The 23881-nt window shown below is 45.1% G+C and overlaps 1 protein-coding gene across 4 annotated transcripts in view; it reads right to left on the minus strand.

Moving 5' to 3' along the window:
• The window catches only part of hspg2 (heparan sulfate proteoglycan 2), a 125951-nt gene that overhangs the window by 85863 nt on the left and 16207 nt on the right, over positions 1-23881 (minus strand). For all 4 annotated transcript variants that reach the window (XM_080734076.1, XM_080734074.1, XM_080734075.1 and 1 more), the window contains exons 2-3: positions 9315-9444; positions 8666-8728 (exon numbers count right to left, since the gene is read on the minus strand). In XM_080734076.1, coding sequence (XP_080590202.1) covers positions 8666-8728; positions 9315-9444 — 193 coding nt within the window. The remainder of the gene's footprint in view (positions 1-8665; positions 8729-9314; positions 9445-23881) is intronic.

Consider the following 23881-nt stretch of genomic DNA (forward strand, 5'->3'; position numbering starts at 1 on the left):
AACAACAGCCCAGACTTAACTGGGCTCTCCTTGGAACGCTATCTGAGAGTGCCTGTGCATAGCTGAGCAGAACAGGTGACAGGAGTTTGTGCCAAGTCGCCTGGCCAGAAAAGAGAAAAAAGGGGTAGAGTAGAGTAGAGTAGAGTAGAGTAGAGTAGAGTAGAGAAGAGTAGAGTAGAGCAGTGGTTCTCAAACTTGGGGTCGGGACCCCAAGTGGGGTCCCCAAATGATTTTGTGGGGTCCCCAGATGATTAAACAAACCAACACACAGTATACGTGTATACAGGGTATCTGCACATTTATATTTATAAAGTGACAATTTAAGGACTTTCAAGACCGTTTTAACACCAAACTGGCCAAACTGGCAAATATTAAGTAAGCAAGAGTCAAACATTGAGAAAATAGCTGATCTACATGTGTGAGCATGTACCGGTAGTTCTACTATTTTCACAATATTTAATGTTACATTAAATGTAATGCCTACAATTCCAAGTGCCTGTCAGGGTGGGGGTCCCCAGTTCAAATATGTTTATTTTGGGGGTCACGGCCTAAAAAGGTTTGAGAACCCCTGGAGAAGAGGAACTGTTGAAGTATAAGGAAGCACAGAAGGGACTTACTGTACTCGGGTTCATCTGGACTCTGTAAGTTCCCCAGATACTGAGAATCCAACCAGCCTGCTATGGTGGGCAAGTGGTGACGAAGCGAGGCGCAAGGAGCAAGAGGCGAGAGACAAGGAAGGGAGACATGGTGCAGAGGTCGAAGGGTTACAAACAGAAGCAAAAGGTCAAGGATCAAACAGGAGAAGCGAGAGAGACATGAACCAGGGGTGGGGTGCGGTGGTGTGGTGGGGAGGGGGGGGGGGGGGGGGGGGCAAGTTAGCCAGGCAGGTGTGAAGAGGTTAAAGTTTCAGGAAAGTGAGAGCGGAAATGATTGAAAGACAGGGAGAGAAAATAGAAAAGGACAATTAGAAAGACTACAAGTGTTGTCTAACAGATGCACAGATCAGAAAAAAAGCTTCAGAGTGTACTAATCTGAGTCTGTTTACACAAACAATCAACATTGCTTCGGTCATCAGCATAGAATTTGTGGGCAAGAGTTATCATCAGAGATTTTAGATCTCTGATGGTAACCACAGATCCCATGTTTGTAACAAATCCACAGTTAAAGTGGAAGTCGTGAGCCTGCTGTGCAGAGACTAATGCCAGATTGTTTGCCTTAAAGGAGTAACTCACCCAAAAAGTATTTCTGGTGAAGTACAGATTTTTGGGTGAAGTACTCCTTCAAATGATACAGCAACATGTCAATGTCTGTCCAGGAGAAAGGCTCTGGATTGGTCTCTTATTAAAGGAGTGATCTATTAGCCCAGTTAGTAGAAGACTGAGGATATCCTTCCGACCAAACACACTTCCACTCAATTGCTCTTCACATCTTTACTCTCTGACAGATCCACCCGGAGGTTTTGCAAAAAGAGCCTTTAGAGCAGTGGTTCTCAACCTTTTCAGGCCGCGACCCCCAAAATAATCATATTTTAACTGGGGACCACCCCCCACACCCTGACAGTGCTAAGAGTTGAGGAATTGCATTTTGTATGACACAGTTCTATTGTGAACAAACCCACAGATTGAGAACCACTGCCTTAGAGGGAGGAGCAGCTTCCTGTTTTCCATAAATTGGATGGAAAACGCTAACCATGATTTCATACCAAAAGCATCACTAGCTTCATACTGGCACAGGGAACAATGCCTATGCCCTATGCTCTCTCTGATGGTGACTCATTCGTTCTTCCATTGCAGTGGCCACGAAGCCACTTTCAGCTTAGATAAGGCTGAAGAGAAAAGGGCCCTTGTGCGGGAGAACCGCAGGGTCAGCTTACAACATTTTTAATCATCGTAAAAACTTTAATCAATGCATGCCATGCAGTGGTCATGGAAAAATCTCAACATCAAAAAACTAAGGCAAACAAACATATAAACAAAATAATTAAAAGAATATTATTCAATCCTCTAACACTGTAGTGAGGATATACAGTACATGTTGACAAATGCTCCGCTCCACATTCTTCGCAGGTCCACTCCGTAAACTTGAACAGACAGCAGTAAACAATGACTCCTCCTTAATCAAGTGAGTGTGTTGCATCCAGCTGTTTTACAGCTGCACACACACAAAACATACGGCCGCTGTCACACACTTGCACGGCCTTAAGAAGACGCGGCTCCCCGCATTCGGTTTACAGTAGAGTTTGTATATAACTGATTTAGGTCAAGAGCAGATACTTGAGGAGGTTTTATAAATCCAGACACAGTTGAAAAATAAAGACATTAAAAAATGTCAGAGAGGAAACTGAAAAAAGTGCAAAATATTTGCTCCTCCCCAAACCGCCTGAGGTTTTACATGAACAGTGACCCGACCTAATTGGTGCTAATGAAGCATCTGCAACTTCAAAGGCTGCAGAGATGGTTGTGATCCTTGTCAGTATCGAAGGCCATGGCAGGGAGAGGGGGGCGGAGGGACAGCTTTTAAGGAGTCTCCTCTCTTTTTACAGGCCATTCATTGAAACAAAGTATCCGCTGTACAACAGACTGAATAGACAGGGAGCTGAAAGGGACACTTCTCTTAATTGTCTGTTGAAAAACGTAAAAAAAGAGTGTTATGCAGTGTCCAGATGGTGAGGTCATCCGCAAGTAGTAAGTCAAATCCACCGAGTTGAGTTCACCTACAGCATCATGCATCAAAGTTTCATTCAAACAGGGTCAAAAGAGTTGACGGCTTAACGAATCCCAGGAGAGGTATTATGAACACTCCCTACTGAGAGACCAGGAAGCCACCAGCCAACCGTGGAGCTTTATCCAAATAAACGCACAGATCAGGGGGCAACATACTGACAATTGGGCATGTGCACACAGCCAGAAGAGGTCCATAATTGCATTCTTTCACAAAGTCTGAGTAACACTTTTCATGATACAATATCGTCACTGTCGGGCAGAAACCTCGTATCTCCAAGTTTCAAATTTTTAATTTTTTTTCTCGCAAAGTAAAGCCCTGCTTCACCATACAAGGCCGTTGCACAAAAGTAGTGAAAACAGCAGATCTACAAGCACACAAGCACACAACGCCTCGCAGTGCGAGGCGTTGATATTCATTGTCTTTTGTTCAGCTGTCTGTGAGGAAAGATTTCCCCTTCTCATCAGATCACAGCCTTGCTTTGTTTTGATACAAGGTCATCAATAAGCACATGATATCAGTTACAACACATGTCTTTGACATCGACACAAGAACAAAACAAGACAGAGAACAGAAACATATTCTCTGTCAATGAAGCACCCAAATGCCAATTTTCCCATGTGCCAAAGAGACATGGGAAAGGCAGTTCCCCAAGGCTACACATTTGTTTTTGGCACAAATGAGTGCAGTAACATGGAGCCAAGGAACAACACCCAAGTGAGTGACATATGTGACTAAATCACTAGACCATTCATTCTGCTGCTGAGAAGTCAGTTCACAACAATAGCTCTCCCCATGTAGCTTTCACGTTGTCGCATACAATCAGCTATTTGCTAATGGAGGACAGAGGTGTTTTATCAATAGCTAACACCAACTATCGTGAGAAAGTATAACCCTAATAACCCCGTCTGATGTCCTTCAACAGGACAGTAGTCTCTGTTTTGGCTGGTGCGAGTTGCAAAAAGATAGCGTGTGTGTGTATAGTATGTGTGTGAGCACCTTTGGGAAGTCCATCAGTGGTTCAACAAAAGAGCCCACCAAAATAACTGCAGCTGCCAGCACTTGTCCTTCTGCCACCCCCCCCACCCCCTGTGCAGCTCTCCCGAAAGCTTTTCTGTGTCTGGCAGATAGACACGCACGTACGCACACACACATGTGCGCGCGCGTGCGAGCACACACACAAACAGAGAGACCAACATGTGACCAACTGTCCACCCCCAGGGGACAGGGAGCAGTGCTGGGTGGGTGGCCTTCCCTCAGCCTGCCGACTGCCCTCCCATGCCTCGTCAAACCACTGTGGGAAGGATTGGTCCATTACACTAATGTACCTTCATCTGTTGTTTCAACATCTGCTCTCCTATCATGTAAGATTCTTTGTTTTATGTATTTTGGGGGGGTCAGTCTGTAACCTAATAAGGCTATACAAGAATGAGACGACTCTAGCAATCTGTATTTGATTCTGGTTTGACCGAGGACCCAGCATGACCCTCACTTTTAAACAAACTTCATGAAAGGCTTAAAACATTATCCGCCATTATCAGGTAGTAATTAATAAATATTAGCACACTTGCTACATCGTGCACAAAACGCAATATCAATAAACATACGGTAAGGCACAAATACAATAAAAACAAAAAAAATGTCTTAGTTGGGGTGATGGGGGTAAAATTAATAAAGTTTTCAAGTAACTGCACAGGAGTAAATTAATTCTATTTTTCAGATTGTAATTCAGATTCTGCTCAGATATCCAAGTAGCATTCCAGTAAGATCCCATAAAACAAGGATGAAACGGACTACAGCGGTGTGGAAGTCAGGAACTCTCAAGCCTTTAATCCAAAATTAGCACTGGGAAGAACCTAGTGGGGCCTCAGAGGTCCTTAACCCAGCAAAAGTGGACATGGTGATCTTTGCTTCTTTTGGTTTTGAAACAAAGTGGCCGATAGCCTTGGTACACTGGGAACGTTTGTAAAAGGGCACCGCTAAGGAAGGGAAGTTCTAGGAGATGAGAGATTAAAGCTGGAACTTCCCACATATCCAGGGACGTGCTGGCCATTGGGAAAAGCGGGACAACTCCCGAACGGCCGGTTCTTTCTCGGGCCGGTCCAGGCCGGGCCATTAGGAAAAAATTAAACTGTTTGCACAAAAGTAAAAATGTAACTGTTTGCACAAAAGTAGTGAAAACAGCAGATCTACAAGCACACAACGCCTCGCACCGCGAGGCGTTGTGTGCTTGTAGATCGGCTGTTTTCACTAGTTTAAATCATTTTTTAAATGATAAATACAAAACAAACGGTTTTGGACATACAAGGTTTCCACCCGACAACAACGAAATATAGGCCTAATTCATGTAATTGGCCCACTGGCTTGTCACTTGTCATGATCTGAAATGGCAAATCTTTGAGTAGCAGCAGCGCTATAGAGAGAGATCTCTCTATAGCGCGCAATGAGGGCCTCTCCAACTCTCTTTTCCCGGGCTGAATCAGGGGCCCAGCACGTCCCTGCACATATCTCTATGGGAATCTGACTGGGGGGGACGGTCAAGAAGAAAGGTCAGGAGGACATGGGAGGGTAGTGCTGGAGGCAACTTTCCTATCTTCAGAGGCGATTACAGACAGCGATTAAACAAGACAATAGACAGGAGAGGATGAAAATAGCCCCCAGTCTCTTCGGAAATAGTTATGGCTCCAGATGCTTTTCACAGCCCCAGGGCCTACAGTATGTCTGAGAATGTCGGAAATGGGAAATCCTCAAACTTATGGCACAACGCGACACAACAGGATGCAAGGCATAAAGTGGCACCTGACGCTCATCACTAAAGGACTCTACAGAGGGTTGAGGAGAGGGGAAGGAAGGCAGGGGTGTGGGTGGACATTGTGAACACAGAGATTCAGCACACCATTTAGCTTCCCATGCAGGAAACCACATTTCCTTCCCCAGACTATCTTGCTCAAATATGGAGCCTGGCAAACTAAGCTGAATGCACAAGCTTTTATTTAAAGATGCAGTGCCGGGGGCGTGCTGGGGGCGTGTTTCTCCCTCCGCATCTTCAGCGCCCACACCCTAGGTGGGGTCGGCAATAGGGCCTTTATGTGTGGAGTTTGCATGTTCTTCCCGTGTCTCCTAGGGTTGATACCCTCACAAAAACATGCAGTAATCCTGGTCTCAATAATGCCTCCCCCTGGCCAGCCGGGGCGCTTGATGGAGGGGAAAGGAACTGGTTGGAATAACGTGTTCCTTCCACGCGCTACGTCCATCCTGGGGAAATCCCCCCTGTCAGGTGAAAAGAAACAACTTGAACTACTCATGCATTGAAGGAAGCATGAGGTCAGTGTGTTGTCTCCCCAGGCGCGGCAGAGGGAGAGCAGAGTCCAGGATTACATAGGCAATTGGCACTGGGTGAAAATGGGTTGCAAAATCGTGGGATAAAAGTCTTATATAAAAAATTTAAAAAAATGCAGTGCCATGATAATTTCCCCTCTTAAAACATGATGATCAGGTATTATGATTATACTAGGAGGAAGATTTTTTCATGAAAAAAAAAGTGCACAGAAAGTGTTAAAATTGGATTTTCATGTGGCCACACCCACCAGTTCAATAGGTATGCCTGGTTGTCTGGTGGCTGGTGGCCCAGCTGAGGTTAGCCACACCCACAGTGTTGGGTGAATGGTAAAAGGGGAGGGGTTGATTATATGATGACATTTAATCCGTGTTTTTGACTGGGCCTTTTGAGGCCCAGTCTTTCAGCTTACAGGAAGTAACCAAAAATACACAGGGAAGACAAATCTTCAAACCACACCTGGGGGTCTATTAGAGTAATGTCAACTCCACACATACAAAACAGAAAAAGTACAAAACTATGGCACCACCTCTTTAACTGCCATCACAAAGAAAAGGTTCTGTGAAAAAACTAAAACAAGAGGTTTATGGTAACAGAAGCATTTTTGTAGGCCCTAGTCGCCCCACAAAACATTTTAACAGAATCCTTTTGAATCCAAATTTTGCGAACAAAGTCAGACCTTTTTGTATCCTCAAAGTCTTCAGCTTCCTTTGGCACATAGAGCCTTGTTATTATCTGCCAAAATCTGCTCTGACCCTTAGGGCTAGTGCACCAAACTTCCCAGCAGGATTTGGCTGAGACACACAGAACTTGAAAACAGCCACAACTGTGTTGTTGTAGGTTGAAAGATGTCTTTGAACTGTTGCACTGATCTGCAATGTGTGTGTGTGTGTGTGTGTGTGTGTGTGTGTGTATGAAAACAAAACAATTGCTCACAACCTATATCTATTCATGCTGTATACTGTATGTCTTAATCCCTGGGATAATGATGCTTCCCCCTCCATATTGTGGTGCCGCATCAACATGGCTCAAAGTAAGTAAGTATGGCGTATGGGGTAAGTCTTACATGTATGTTTCATCCCTTACTCTCCTTAATACATTAAGCTAGAATATATTAGTTGATGCCAAAGGATGCATATGAGTGCTGAAGTGTTAACTCATAGCACTGCTATTTCTATGTCTCAACTCTGATGTCAGGTTGCAAATTTTGCCACTAAAAACAAGTATTCTCCATTTCTCCCATGATGTAATGAGCAGTGGTTCTCTGCCAACTGATAGTGTACAGACTTTGTTTTTATTAATACAATAAATGATGTGGGCATCCAGGTGCACCAGAGATAAAGTTCCTGTCCATCACAGGGGAAAGACTGGGGTTTTCTGCACTGACACGTTGCACAAACAGGATGTACCAGGATAAAGATTCCCACGTACAGCAGGGGTCTTCAACGTTTTCAGTCCAAGGACTCCTTAGTTGAGAGAGAGATGAAGCAGGGACCCCCAGATTCCATATAGTTTCATCGTTTGACAGCACAATCATCAGTGTATTTTGGATTCATGTCAATGTGTGTTTTCAGATATTTAACCACTTGAACCGTCAATACTTGACCTTTCACTCTGTACTTAGTCTGCTCTTTTTCCCCTCTACACCAAACCTCTTTGCCGAAAATAGTGGCGTTGTGAGCTTGTCGATCGGCTATTTTTGGCTACAGTTCTCAGAATATGGAGGTCAGGGTTCAAGTTGTACATATAAAAAGGATTGGAAGATTTGGAGGACCCCCTGTAGTAACTCTGAGGACCCCCTAGGGGTCCCGGACCCCCTGTTGAAGACCCCTGACGTACAGTATAAGAGTGTGGCTAACTGACAAGGTTGTCTCATTCAGCCACATCTATCACGTTACATTTAAGCTTCTTCTTTCTTCTTTTCATTGCTTTTGCACGTACGAACAGAGATGATATGGAAGCATCAGCATTCATGAGTGCTGAAAAGTGAACGAGCTGGACAAGAAGGAGAAGGGAAAAAAAGCAGCAAAAAGAAAAAGCCGGTTGGAATGCAAAACAAAGGCGCTTTGTCATGTCTGCCATATCTTTCATGTGCTTTATTGTGATTTCGCCTCTGCCACCGGTGGAAAGGATGAAAGCGGGAGAAGATATGTTTACAACTGTGAGACAAATCGGAGAGCCCTGTGTTTTGTGTTATGACCAGGCTCTGAGCTGGGTGGGATGGGAGAGATGGCAGAGCCGGATGCTAGGGCGACATCACATCGCTCAGGCACAGACAGACATCTAGCTCAGCCTGCATTCACACACACATACTGTACAAGCACACACGCACGCTACACGCGCATGCACGCACGCACACACACACACGCGCACACACACACACACACACACACACACACACACACACACACACACACACACACACACACACACACACACACACACACACACACACACACACACACACACACACACACACACACATAGATAAGGGAGGTTCAAAGATGGCAAAGATGTAGAGGATATGGCCAAGATAGTGGAGTGCTCTTCCACACTTCAGCAAAGCTTGCATTGAAGACACATGATAACTGCTGCGTAATGACTTACTTGTGCTCTCTAAAACTACTGTAGGCCATGGCGTGCTTCCATCGTCCTCTCCGCTGGGCAGATCTGAAGAAGAAAATGTGCACAAAAGTTTTAAGATCATTCACCCCAGCCTCCCCTGATCCTTCTTTGTATTTACCTACTGGATATATTTTTTGCACTGTTTATTTTATTTTTATTTACTTTTTTTTTTTTTTACTATATCTACTGCATAGTACTGTGTTCTATCTGTCTGTCATTCAATGTTAGATACTTCAATGGTTTCCTATGGAAATAAGCGTAGTCTTTCCTAGGATCTCCTTTTAGTTGACCTTGTACCAGTGAACTGTACCGTCATGAAACTGTACTTTTTTCTATGCAAACTTCTAATGAAGTCTTCAATCAATCAATCAATCAATTCATTTCAACAGCAGGTGGGGCACACATCCATAATGCTGCATCAACCCCTATGAGAGTGAATCTGAATAAAAACATGGGTTTAATTGTTTTTGAGAGTGGTTTGCTTTGTTCAAATGCTTGAAACTGAAACTGTGTTTGGATGGCACAAAGAGTTACGGAATGCACACAAAACAAATATCACACAGTTCCCTTGAATTAGAAGCAGCTGTTGTTGCTGTCTTTTGCAGTGGCCTCCTGGCTCTATCATACCCACCTCCCGAAGCTTCGTCAGCAGCAAAGTCTTCATCATCGTCCAGTAAACTCTGAGTTGCCTTGACACTTTTCTCTGCCTCCAAGTCTTCTGGCAGAGGTACCTCTCCCCACACCTTGGAGCTCTGGGCCACCTGCAGCAAAAACACAGGGACAGAGTTTTATTGGGGTTGAAGTCTCTCTCTCTCTCTGTGGAGCAAGGTTACACCCAGAGCCACACACACACACAGACACACACACACACACACACACACACACACACACACACACACACACACACAGGCCCTGCGGGAGTTCAGGAAAACAAAGGCGAGACGGGAAACGCGGCATTGTGATATGTTTACTTTTTACCATTATATTACCTGTCATTGACCTGCATGAGAGCACGTGTGCAAACAAATGTTAGTGACGGCACCATGGCTATCCCCAACAGCTTAGAACAAACAAAGGCAAATGCAACCACCCCATATATAGCTTGATGTGTTTTCTACACTTGTTATCTTAAAAAGTCGAAGACAACTGCAAACGTCCGCAGTCTGCAGCACTAGTGCACACACACTCAGACACGCACGCACGCACGCACGCACACACACACACACAAACACACAGGCCTACTAGCCCTAGTGCAAACAGTAAAGGTCGACATCAGAATGTTTGGATGACACAAATCTGTTTAAGTATGTCTTAAACACACCGTCCCCCCCGTCCCCCCTCCCCCCCAGGGCTGAAAGATTGAGCATACCACGACCGACGGCATGCATTCTGATTGGCTCCTTGCGCTGGGGATCAGGAAGGAGTCCAGCATGGAAACATGATATCACCTCCTGCGGCAGTAAAAAAGACCTCTTCGCCGCTGTACCATAACGCTGTTGTCGGGTGGAAACCCGGTATGTTCAAAACCGTCTGTTTTGTATGTCACTTTAAAAACGACTTAAAATAGTGAAAATAGCCGATCTACAAGCACACAACGCCTCGCACCACACAACGCCTCGCGGTGCGAGGCGTTGTGTGCTTGTAGATCGGCTATTTTCACTAGTCTTGTGCGACGGTCTTTGTATGATGAAGCATAGGCTTTACTTTACGGAGAGAAAAAAAAACGTACACGTTTGAAACTTGGAGATAAGAGGTTTCTGCCCGACAGCGTCGATGAAGGGATAGGTGGTGGCGCTGACTGTGTCAATCATGTGGGGCATATGCAGGGTACAATAACAGATGTATAACTACCGTGGGTGTGACAGTGTGTGAAGGATGGATGGTGCAGAGATGGATTGGAGCCCCAGGCTGGACTATGCTCATTCCAACCATAGGCTGAACATGCACTTGGAACATACATTAGACCAACTTTATGGTATATATTTAACAAGCGGCTTTTATCCTCTATCTTCCATGTTTCCTTCCATGAACAAGTTGTACAGAAATGCTTGTACTTGTACCGGGTGCATGGACTAGAAAGGTCCCTTTACGATATGAGGGAATACCAGCACTGATGGAAATGCCAACTGAATAAAAGTGACTTAACAACTTAAGCCCTATATACTTGTACGACAAATACTGATTTTAGTGAGTACTGGTATGAACATTTTCATCTAAATGTAATTTTTGCCATGGACATACAGAATGGGCGGACAATAATCTTAGAAACACATACAGTAGACAATAGACATAGCCCTAAGTGTATACTAGTGGTCTCTTAATGTGCCATGGTGTCTATTTCAATGTGTGTCACACTTAAAAAAAACATTTCTGTGTCATACCTATTGCTGATTGGCAAGCCAGCAACATTATATTGGCTGTATACAAGCATTAACAAAGCATACATATTTCTTTATCAAATAATTTGCGTCTTGACATATTTGTCTGTGTATGGACACGCTGATAAACCCTGGTTGGTATTTCTTCTGCAAACCAAACTTAAAACAAGATCACTGACACACCATTCTCCAATGGTAATCCCTGACCCCTCCTCCTCTCCACGGTCACATGATGCTGTGTCATCTCCCCTGCGCACGCAGCCCGTGGACCCCGCCGCACGCTCACAATGAGGAGACAGAGAGCTTAGCCAGCTGCTCTCCTATCTGATCTGATCATCTTGATAAAGTTGACCAGCGAGCTACCAAGGATCCACATGCACTGGCTCAGCTCCGAATGAGGTGCCAGAACAGAGCACCGCGAGGATAGATACATGCATCATCATTGCTCTTGCACTCTTGGCTCTCTAAGCGTCCATCCAGCACCCGTCCAGAACACAACCCTGAATACAACCCTGGCAGGACGCCATCTGCGGGCATTTCCAGTCGGCATGGCACGCCAGTTCCTATTTCCAATGAACTCTGTAATGGTAGAGTTTCCCATTTAAACGGCTCCAGCTAATAAATAACTTGATCTCTCCCCCAAATCCTCTCTCCCCTGAATGAACACCCTTGCAACAACAATCCGGGCCATTTTCACAAGGAAACCGCTGACGGGTCAAATTCTTTTCAGCGAAGCTGACCAACCGACCACTGGTGTGTGATCATCTCCTGCATCCTACTCCTTTTGGGATGGCGTGCACTGTAAAACCCACAGTATGCGTTTAATTCTGAGAGACCCTTATTGACCTGTACACGATGCAACACGTTGTGAGCTTGTAGATTGGCTGTTTTTCAGCATGCAGCACCATCGTAAGATTATATAATTCAGGCTTCAGGGGGAGTTGTGTGAAGTGAACTGGATGTGAATTTGACTTTTCTCGCCGCCACAGAAGCATGGGTCAAATAGCTGGTGTGACCTTTGCATTTCAGCCTCAAAGTTGAGACACGTCCACAGCATTAATGCTGTCTAGCCCTCAAGACAAGGGTCTTGACCCGCACTGTCATTCTCCTCACCACACCCGGCCCCACCCGGAGGACATAGGTCTCACAGGCTCACCTTGCAGTTAGTAGCTTGCAGGCACGTGCAGAGGGGTGAGGGGCGGGGGGCCTTTGGGTACTTGGGCAACTGCCCCTCTGCCTCAAAGTGCCATTTTTATTTTTTAATGGCCTGCCCAACATCCCATATCAAGACGAACATTTGACTAATTATAACTTAAATGAGCTGGCTGCCGTCAGTCAGTTTTAGTTTCACCTGATGCAGAGATGTCAAGTGCCCTCCCACCTCGTTAACCTTGAAGCTGCAAACAACTTTATTTGTCCAGAAAGTATGTTCTAAGTAGTTCTATGTACTAGCCGGCTCGACTGCCGGTCCGTGCGACGGTGCGACAGTTCCGCGGCAGGTGCCGGTGCCGGAGAATGCATCCGCTCTTTCTGGCCTACTCAGTGCTCTCTTCACGGCACTGGTAGCTTGTGTCTACACTGTCTAGAGCATACATGGGCAACTGGCGGCCCGGGGGCCACATGCGGCCCCCACCTTCACTTAATGCGGCCCGCTGGTTAATACTGGAATACTGATATAATATTGATTTCAGTTGTTACAATTCCAAACATGACGTGCTTTAATTCTGTCTATATTAGTAGCTTAATGACTAGTATAGTAGTATTAAAATGTATTTTTTTTTATGTTCAGTGTATTTGTATTCAAGTTGTAGATCGGCTATTTTTTGCTTCTTTTGTATGAGATACTAGAATGACAAAGTAGGACATAACAATATGCTATGTGGCCCTCTGGAGTAAAGGTGGAAATATAGTGGCCCTCGCCATCATCAAAGTTGCCCACCCCTGGTCTAGAGTGATCATTTAACTCTGAGATACAGGTCAAGATAGTGGGTTTACACTCTCAAGAATGTAATGACCGCAGAGGATTTTGCTGTTGTCATAAACGGGCAGCTGTAGATTAGTGTGTAGAGAGGCTGTCTGGTAATTAGGTCACCGGTTCGTCTCCCGGCCCTAGTCTACATGTTGAAGTGTCCCTGAGCAAGACACTTAACTCCTCATTGCTCCCCCTGAGTGCTCATTATGAACATCTGAGCAGTTATCAGCTGTGGGAAGCTAGAACTAATACGGCAATCAAATCCAAAGCAAATATCTATATAGGTGCGCGTGCACACACACACACACACACACACACACACACACACACACACACACACACACACACACACACACACACACACACACACACACACACACACACACACACACACACACACACACACACACACACACACACACACACACACACACACACACACACACACACTTTAACCCAAAGGAATTCCACTGTTTACTTATGAATTATTCTATTCACAATTTGCCAAATGTCTACCGCAGGAACACGTCAAATTACTTGCTGCAGACAGATAGGGGACAACAGAACGGGTTCCAACAGACAGGTGACGCTATACGTGGCAGCCCTGAAGAAGTGCCGGAAGTTGGCCCAGCTGTTGTTTATTTACTATGACCGCATCTCCGCTCTATGAACAATTGATAAGCAGGCCGAGGCAGAACGGCCCAGAAAGACTGCCGGGGCTGAGAAAGAAAAACTGAAAAAAAACAAAAAAAAAGAAAAACAAAAAAAAAACAAAAAAAAAAACAGAATGATCCTAGCTTGCATCAGCTGTCCTATACAGCAGGAGTCTTCAACGTTTTCAGGCCAAGGACCCCTTAGTTGAGAGAGAGATGAAGCAGGGACCCCTCCAAAACCTTTTCATAGATTCCATATCGTTTCATTGTTTGATATCACAATCATCAGTGTATTTTGGAATCATGTCAATTTGTGTTTTCAGATATTTAACCACTTGAACTGTCAATACTTAATAAACTTGACCTTTCACTACTTAGTCTGCTCTTTTCCCTCTCTACACCAAACCTCTTTGCCGAAAATAGCCGATCTTCAAGCTCACATCTCCGTAGATAGGTTATTTTTGGCTCAAGTTCTCTGAATATGGACCCACATAGGGTTCAAGTGGTGAATATAAAAAAGGGGAAAAAACAAGTTTCTATCACACAAAGATTTGGAGGACCCCTTGTAGTAACTCTGAGGACCCCCTAGGGGTCCCGGACCGCCTGTTGAAGACCTCTGCTGTACAGCAGAGGATCTGCTGTCATCTCCACATCCACACACAGATGTTGGTTTCTGAGACACAAAATGAAAAACGCAAACCCACGCGTGTGTGCGCGCACACACTCGTTTCCCTCTTCCTCTCGGCCAACAAGCCGACTGATGCAGCTGCATTAGGACAATCTGTGAGAAACAACTTTGAGGCGGATAGCAGCTTGTCTGTGAAACTGTGAATCTCGACCAAGGACGCGTCTCACGTCATGTGTTTCTTAGAAGAATGTCTCTGGCTTATAAATAGCTCTCCTTTAAGGCAGTGTGGTTTTGAAAAAGTAAACTTACTTAAAGCTTTCATATTTACAGCCTCAGTTCACATCATTCACATTTGATTTGTTTCAAATAGGAGGCGCTGGAGTGTGTGATGAGCACACGCACACACACGCACACGCGCACACACACACACACACACACACACACACACACACACACACACACACACACACACACACACACACACACACACACACACACACACACACACACACACACACACACACACACACACGCAGAGCGAAAGATGGAAGATGAGGAAATATAACTGTACCGCTCTTCATACAGTCAATTTATTCAAGTATTCAAGTCGTGACATTTTACAGAACACATTGCTGTGGAGGACCTACAAAGGTGAATTCCCAAACAACTTGACCTTTCTCTCACTCTCTCTCTCTCTCTCTTTCTTTTCAGTTGAACGTCTCAAAATCTCTTCAGAGGTACAGTAAGGCAGTGCCATGTTCTAAACCGGGACGGAACGTAAACTCCAGAAAGCATTAAGTGTATGAAAGCTGGATGCACACTCTTCTCCCTGGCTGTGGAGAAGCAGACCACCATGCACCACCAGGCACCAGTAAGGCTGGGCTTACACAACTCCCTTTTCTTCCTGACACCTGCAGCATCTGTTCTGCAGAGTAGACGTGCAGGAGTACGTAAGGCATTAAACCACATCTATTAAAGAGTGCGACACACCACGAGAAGATGGATGTGTGTGTGCATGTTTGCCCCGTGAACAAGCATACATTGTACAGTATTTTTGAGCGGTGCTACTGGAAGGAGCTAAGCTCCAACATGTGGCTTTGGCCGGGCCCCCCAAAAGTGTCTGGGCTCTGAAGCGTGGCCTACATCTGGCCTACAACTGGCCAACATCTTGGCACAAATGGCTCAAAGTTTGTTCATAAATAGCACTGCTCACTTCACACTAGATGTGATTTTTTATTTAATCACACACTCATGCATGTATGAACACATACGCACGCACGCGCACACACACACACACACACACACACACACACACACACACACACACACACACACACACACACACACACACACACACACACACACACACACACACACACACACACACACACACACACACACACACCAGCAACTCTCCATTATTTAACATGAATGGCTCTGTTGTGAAGAGGACATGTGAGAATCTGACAGAACACTTCCAAATGCATTCGTCGTCGACAGCTCTCTCCCTCTGCACTGAAAAATCTCCGCTAGCCTACGTACAATCAGACGAAAACGTGACGTTTTTTGTAGGCTGGAGGAGATTTTCCAGTGAGTGCACACAGAATGTAGCGTTGTCAGATTTTCAAATGTCCTTCTCACAATAGAGCTATTTTGGAAGTTGATGATTTAGGAATGAATCTGCTTTCCTTCCTTATTTTGAAGGGAAAATATGACAATGTCTCATTTAAATAGCATGAACTATCAGTGTTCAGATGATTTGTTACCAAGATGATCATATCAGATGAATGATTTAACCAATTTTCTGTTATATGGCTAAATATAGATACTGTAGATACAGTAGTATGTGTAGGCCTATTGTATTGTATGAGATTTACATGTAGCTTAGCAGTATGTTTGTAAAGAGTGATGAAATGGAGGATACATGAGGTAAGCTGACGGGATAGATTTTCCTTCCTCACCTGCTGTGTGCATACACAGCTACAGGATATAAAGATATCTTGAGATTTTTGACAACAAGGTAAAAAACAACAAGGTTTTGACAACAGGATGACTATGTGTGTGTGGGAGAGTGAATGGGTTCATATGTGAGAGACTGAGACAGAGACAGGGGGGTTCCCTGTGTGTTTAACCCTTGATTGAAGTGGCGGGGGACCTGACAAGCTGCCACTTCTGACACTAAACCTCCACCTGGGCCCCTGATGGATGAAGGGCCTGATGAATGAGGGCCCTTCTGCTCTCCGCAGTGCAATACAGTTTCCACGGGCTTTAATCCAAAGTGATTGGCCAAGGGAGGAAGTGGAGGGAGGCTCTTCATTCAACACACAAACACCCTTTGACAACTTGCACGGATTGTCTTCCAAAGTGTTCCATTGCTGATATTATGGGCATACGAGAACGAGACACTTCACGTTTCTTGCGGAGGGAAAAAAAAGAAAAGGACACGTGGGTTGGATGGGATTGGGGGTGTGGGTTAAAGTTCAGCTGGAGTCTGTCGGGACACAAAAAAAACATACCACCAAGGGACAAGTACTGCATTTTTGAACGCATACGCAGAGCGTCTGCAGCCGTCTACCCCCGGGTCTTCCATTCCCCTCTCTCCCACATAAGGATCATGCCATGCATTTTACACTAATTCAGTCTCCCACAGACATTCCGCAGTGGACCAGCAATTTCTCGCAGCACATGCTAACTTTCTGGACAAACCAACAGCAGCAGCAGCAGCTGTTTGTCCTCATAATGCATGCAGCCGCTGGCACTGCAAGGTGGGACCGACCACGGAGTACAGCGCACTAAGGCTGAAATCCGCAATGTGCTTTCCATTTAAGCTTCTTAACGAGTAACTGAGAGGTGCCTAGGGGGAATATTTTTTTTAGAATTACAGCATGCTACTGACCTTGCAATCTTTTTTTTTGTGTGTGTGCGGTTAATATACCCGAGCACCCAAATGACCGCAAATAAGCCGCTAATATGGAAAGCGTTAAAACCAGAGAGATGCCCGAATCATAACGTTTGCACTATAAGCACGAGCCACATGAAAAGGCATGTTTCCCGTGCTTTGATACGATTCAACCAAGCGTAGAATGAGATATGGGTTAGGTGAGAACAAAAAAATCTATTGTGTTCTTTGATTACGGCTCTCTCATCCGTCTCCCTGTGAGGTATCAGAGGACTGACTCAAAGACTGTTTTCTTTTCTTTATGCCAAGAAGAGCCTCTAGCTAGTGAGAATCTGCCGCACACCTATACTCTGTGCTGTATTTACACCAAGCTCATTGTTTAGGAAGGCATGTCAAAATAAATGTCAGGCCTGTGCGGACCTGTGTAAGGGATCCGTGCAGCTACACTGGAAAAGAAAGGAGACATCCACAGAAGTACAATTAATCTGAGGAAGATTACAAGGTGAGAGGAAGAAATGTTAATAGCTGGTGATCTCTTTTCTCTTTCCCTGCAAAGAACTAATAAACGGGCACTGTATCCTGAACTTATATTTAACACACAAACAGGCACGCACACATAGTCACATACACTCACTGTTCAATACATGCTTAGAGAAACCTATAGGCATGGCTCAAAAGAGCAAATGGGTTTGCCAAATAAAACACCACAGTTGACTAGGCTATCACAGAGATTTATACCAGGCTTACTTTGATAACATTTACTTTGAAATAATCACATAACCTAAAACTTGTTTTAGAAAGGATTCATTGTAATAAAGGAAGTAGGGTTAATGTTTTAGGATGATACAAGTATATAGTTATAAGCAGCTCTTCATTAAAAAAACATGAGTCAATATCAACTCAGCAATAGCGCAACACAATGATGCAATATACATTTTTTTACAGCTTTGCTGAGCAAATGCTTCTAAGATTTATTTCAGCGGGCAATGGAAACTTGATTTTGCAACTGCCAGTAAATAACTGCAACGCAAGCAACACAGTAAATGCTAAATGATTGGAAAGTAGCCATTAATCCCCACTCTGCATTTTAGAGGTGCATGTCATCTCCACCCTAGTCTGTTTCAGCCCGGAATCGCACAAAATGCCCAACTTTTGTGCGAGTCACACACTGATGGATTTAAGGCCAAAGGTTACAGCCAGGCGACACAGGGACCAGACAGGGTACACACAGCCCAACACCGGCCTGTGAAACCAGACACCACCACCCCCCGGCCTAACACCAACCTACATACTATCTCAGGGGCTTTTTGCAACCTCAGTGGAGCAACACTGATTCAACTCCCATGTTCCTCCTGGTTTGATTATAGTTTTGTTGAGTAAATGGTCAAGCATTTGCAATGCTGCATTTATATAGCACCTTTATCCAAAGTGCTGTACAATGTTCATTACATTCACCCATTCTAACCCTAACCCTAACCCTAAACCTAACCGTTGTGGGGACCTACTATTTTGTCCCCACACTGTCAGAGGTCCCCTGCAGGAGACTGTGTGAACATGCGTTTAGTCCCCATAAGTATAGCTAGACAAACTCACAGACACACAGACACACAGACACACAGACACACAGACACACACACACACACACACACACACACACACACACACACACACACAGATGGTGGAGGAAATCACGCAAGTCACCAACCTGCTCATCAAGAGCATTTGGGGGTTCAGTGTCTTGCTCAAAGACACTTCGACACTGACCCAGGCAGGGAGCCAGGGATCGAACCTTGAACCCTCGGACTGTTGTTTTGAAAAGCTACTGGACAGGCTCCTCACTGTGGGTGGGTTGACAGAGTGTGACGTCTCTAGGGTGTGAGGCCCCAGATGACGTCCTCACAATAGCCCTCCCTTCAATTATCACCCTGGCAGGGGTTCCAGCAGGCAGGACCCCACATCCACATGCAGACCACCTACAGTAGTGTCACAACTCCACCTCGTCCAGGGGAGGAGGGCTCAAGACCCCCGCCTCCAATGAATGAGGGGTCTGAAAACACCCTATTGTTTACACCCACACCGCAAATGTGGGCGGGTGGGCGGGCGCACACACACACGCACGCACGCACGCACGCACGCACACCCACACACACAGTGTCAAAACAACCAATAAAAGACACGCACTTAGCAGCCCACTGTTTCAGCCAGGAATGAGCCTCTTCTGACTGTTAATAGGGCTCTGTGGTTTATGGGAGAGACCACTTTATTGAATTGGAGGGTTAGCCCTTAAAGCTGGTGACGCTCTTATTTGGAAGAGTAACCCAATGAATGTCCTACGCTCTAGTGACCTAAAGAAAAAATGGTTCAGAGCTGGGATCTATGAGAAGTTAAGCTGTAGGACCAACTATTTTGACAATAACTGTGTTTCCGTAAAGCCTTTTCGAAAATAGGAAGCGAATCATCAGAAAGTCGAAAAAAGAAAATGCGCATTTTGCTTTATGGAAATGCAACTGTCTTGTTGACTGACTAAAAAAGAATACCAATAAATGCACCAAAGCTAAACTTGACTGAATGTCACTTCCCATCAGATATAAACAGTAGACACCATGAGAGAATTTCATGGGGGCTATAAATAGACTAGTGTGTGTGTGTGTGTGTGTGTGTGTGTGTGTGTGTGTGTGTGTGTGTGTGTGTGTGTGTGTGTGTGTCTTTCCGGTAATGGGACATGGAGAGTGACCTGCCATGAGAAAGAGAGGTCATAAAAAAGCTAATTAACATAATCCGATCGTGTCGGGGTACTGTTCAAGCCCAAGACCGATTCCGGGGCCGACCAAACGATTTTCCCGGGGGGTCCTCCCGAAATCTGGTCGGGGATCCTCGGCCCCGGGATCGGCTCAATGTGAACGGGCCCTTAAAGGGTTAGCTCCAGTTCCCCCAGACGACAGCTGAGTGGAGAGGAGCAAACTGGTGGCAGCAGTACCCAGGGTAAGAGCAGCACTGGCCTGGCCAGGCCCAGCCTGTTTATTTATAACAGAAAGAGCCCCATGAATGCAGCGCTGTGTCATTTAAGAAGTCTCCTTTCCTTACCGCTGGATAAGTCGGAAGGCTCTGAGATCCATGGTGCCACAATGTATGACGTATGCCAAATGCTTGTCTTGGAAGACAGACTTTAGCAATGGCCGTCCGTCTACAAGTATAAAGCAATCAACAATTATGTGTGGACTATCATGCCAAGGAAGCTACAGTATATACCAAGGTTCTACCAAGTTAAACGTCACTTCAATGATTCAAATTGACCAATTGGACATTGGTACTTTCTTTCATAAGGTGATTATATTCCCCATGACGCTGTTGAGTTGATTTCGCTTTAGAGGCCTGGACTTTAGGGCGGACGTAACAGCAGCTGTCTGGTAGCTCTGCATGATTAAGCTCTGGTTTCCCACACTAATGGCAGCAAGCCCTGTTACCTTTTCCCTCCACTCTCTGGTGCTTGATTTTTGCCTCAGGACCAGCTAATCTGACACCACCTGTTGCCTTGGCCACACTTGCATTGTCCCACATGCTCACGGGCCGGAGCCAGCGCAGTCTGTCAACTGGGTTCCCCCCCCCTACATTATTACGTCATCGTTCCAAAAAGTGTGAGAAAAAGTGGGCTAAGTGGCGCAAATCTCTATAAATACTGTACATAGCTTACGCAATTTTTCAGACTTGCAGTGGAAAATTCATACAACTGTATGTAATATGATTTGAAGTGAAGTCGTGAATCATCTGTGAAGTTGTAATATCACAGATTGCATGTGCTTTCTGAAAACGTCTTCCAGGCCTTCTGGCCAAAAGGCAGAATGCCCTCCATGAGTCCTGGCCCGAGGGAGTCATTTCATGCTAGTAAGTACACTTTCCACCAGTTCCCAAGGTCATGCTATTTGGGATTGCAAGCTCATAATTAACTGGGATTTAGCGGGGGTACATGGTGAGGTTTTTTGGAACGCTAAGCAGCTCCGACATGTCGAGCATCTGAAGCCATGAGTTTGTGAGCAGCCTTTGTTTGGAAACCTGAGATGCTCTTTCTGCTTGGAACATCACAACAAAACCTGCTGCTAGCTGAGCTGCCCTCTTTGTTAAACGCCATCTGCACATCAAAGACTCTTCTTATTTCTTTCCCCTCCCCTCTTCCTTTTCTACAATGCTCTCTTAACTCTTCCAACACTGAAGAGTGAGGCTTTGAGAACAAACATGGTGCACCACTTTGTATTTCATTAATTAAAATATAACAGGGACTATAGGGGAAGAAGTGGCTTCGCTGCTATCCAGATGTTTCTGCACTGCACAGTACATAAGCTACTAAGTTAGTGAGGCCTGATGTTGATCATCAAGATCATCAAAGTGAAGGTCTGGAGATTCGGGAGGAAGGAGAGAGGGGGTATTCAGAGGTTATCCATCTCTTTCAAGAGACCCAGGCAACCCATCCATCCTCCCCACTGGAAATTACCTGACAGCTGTTCTGGTGAACCTGTGCACCATGGGAAACAGTGGGAGGAGAGGAGAGAGACACCACGGCTGAGGAGGAGAACCCATATCTGGTCTGACTAGATCCAAGGGCACGGGACGACGGGCATATCTTACAGAGAATAATAATTAAAGTGTTTTTCAGTCGTGAAGTGCCAAAGTGTTACTTTAATTGGATTTTACTGTGTAGAAACTCTGGCTTTAGCCACATACACACACACACGCACGCACACACACACACACACACACACACGCACGCACGCATGCATGCACGTACACAGACATCCCCATAGCATCGTAAAAGAGGGTCATTGCAAAAAACGAAATAATAATAATAAATAAATTCCTATCACCAAAGTAGCAGGAAAACACACAAACACAAACATTTCTTCCTGTTATTTGACAGTCTAACAACAGCTGTCAAGAAAGTTTTCGCTCCTCTTTCTTTGAGGACATGATTCATTTATTAATTATGTGTGGGGTGTGCTTTCAAACTATGGCTAAGCTTTTTAATGCAATCGCAGTCACAATCACTACAAACAATACCGCTAATGAATGCCCACACATGTCTCCACAGTTCAATTTGTCGTGGCAGAAGTATGTCATACGTCATCAGTGGCACAACAATGCAATACCATTTGTGCATTCACCATTTTCCTACAGTTTCCTATGCTGGCATATTGCTCAAGTAAATGGTGATATTTTGTTTGCATTTGCATACAGGCACAGCATGCAGCGTTGAAGTTGGAGGGGCTGACTCAGTTCTATAAGAACAGAGCTAGTCTTAACATGCAATCATTCCTGTGTCATTTTCATGCATCCGACACACAATGCAGCTCTGATTTATCGGTTTAATTATGGAGAATTACACAGTAAAATCCTGTTATGTTTATTTATCCATTTTTAACTGAAAGTGTAACCAAACGGATTTGCTTACATTTTATTGTGTACATGCAAACAGAGCCCATTCCATTTTGGGGGCTGGGCGGCCAACAAAGTAAATTGTCGCTGTCGGGCAGAAACCTTGTATCTCCAAGTTTCAAATGTATACATTTTTTCGCAAAGCAAAGCCCTGCTTCATCATACAAGGCCGTTGCACACAAGTAGTGAAAACAGCAGATCTACAAGCACACAACGCCTCGCACCGTAGATCGGCTGTTTTCACTAGTTTAAATCATTTTTAAAATGATAAATACAAAACAAACGGTTTTGGACAAGGTTTACTTTCCACCCGACAACGACGAAATATAACTCATGTACAATAATCGGCCCTCTGGCTTGTCACTTGTCACGATCTGAAATGGCAAATCTTTGAGTAGCAGCATCGCTATAGAGAGAGATCTCTCGCAATAAGGGCCGCTCCAAATCTTTTTCCCGGGCTGAATCAGTGGCCCAGCATGTCCCTGATGGGGACACAATCAGCGAGGGGAGACAGTGTGGAGGAATTGGTCAGGCAGGTGACCCTCCAGTGCACCTCCTCCTGTTGCATCTAGAACAGATGCCAGGGAGAACAGAGCACACTGCACCTCCTCCTCCTCCTGCATCTAGAACAGATAACAGGGGGAACAGAGCACACTGCACCTCCTCTTCCTCCATCTAGAATAGATGCCAGGGAGAATAGAAGTGGAATTCCTCTGGCCGATAAAAATACCTCAGGGGCTGCGTAGCTGCAGGTGTTATTACACCCTCCTTCAGAGGCCCTGTTGCCTGAATGGGTGTGTGACCGTGTACAATTGGACCGGGCTTGGGGGGGTTACAGCGTGGAGACCATTCAACAGAGTCTGCCAGCAATCTGCCGGCATTTCAACTGTCCCCATCTCAGAGAAGTGATATGTTTATTGTTGCTTTACTCTGTGCTACGTTTTACATACAATAACATGTAAAAACTAAAATGTAATAAATACAAAATAAAAAAAGCCGTACATGTCCCACTCAACAATGCTGCATTCAACCATGTACATTTTTACGTTTGAAGTGTAATGTGAAACCAATTTGGCAAACATAATCAAAGATGCTTTTGTCCAAACTTCTCCAGAAGGTGCCCCCCCCCCCCCTCCACAAAGACTTTCCAGATCTGCTTACAAAGACTTACTACAGTAGACTGCCTACAGGGCAATGCTCCTTGGTCCTCACACCTCCCCATTTGAGGTTAGCGCTGGACCAGA

The sequence above is a fragment of the Nannobrachium achirus genome (assembly GCF_963921795.1).
Source record: "Nannobrachium achirus genome assembly, chromosome: 9".
In the NCBI taxonomy this organism is placed as follows: domain Eukaryota; kingdom Metazoa; phylum Chordata; class Actinopteri; order Myctophiformes; family Myctophidae; genus Nannobrachium; species Nannobrachium achirus.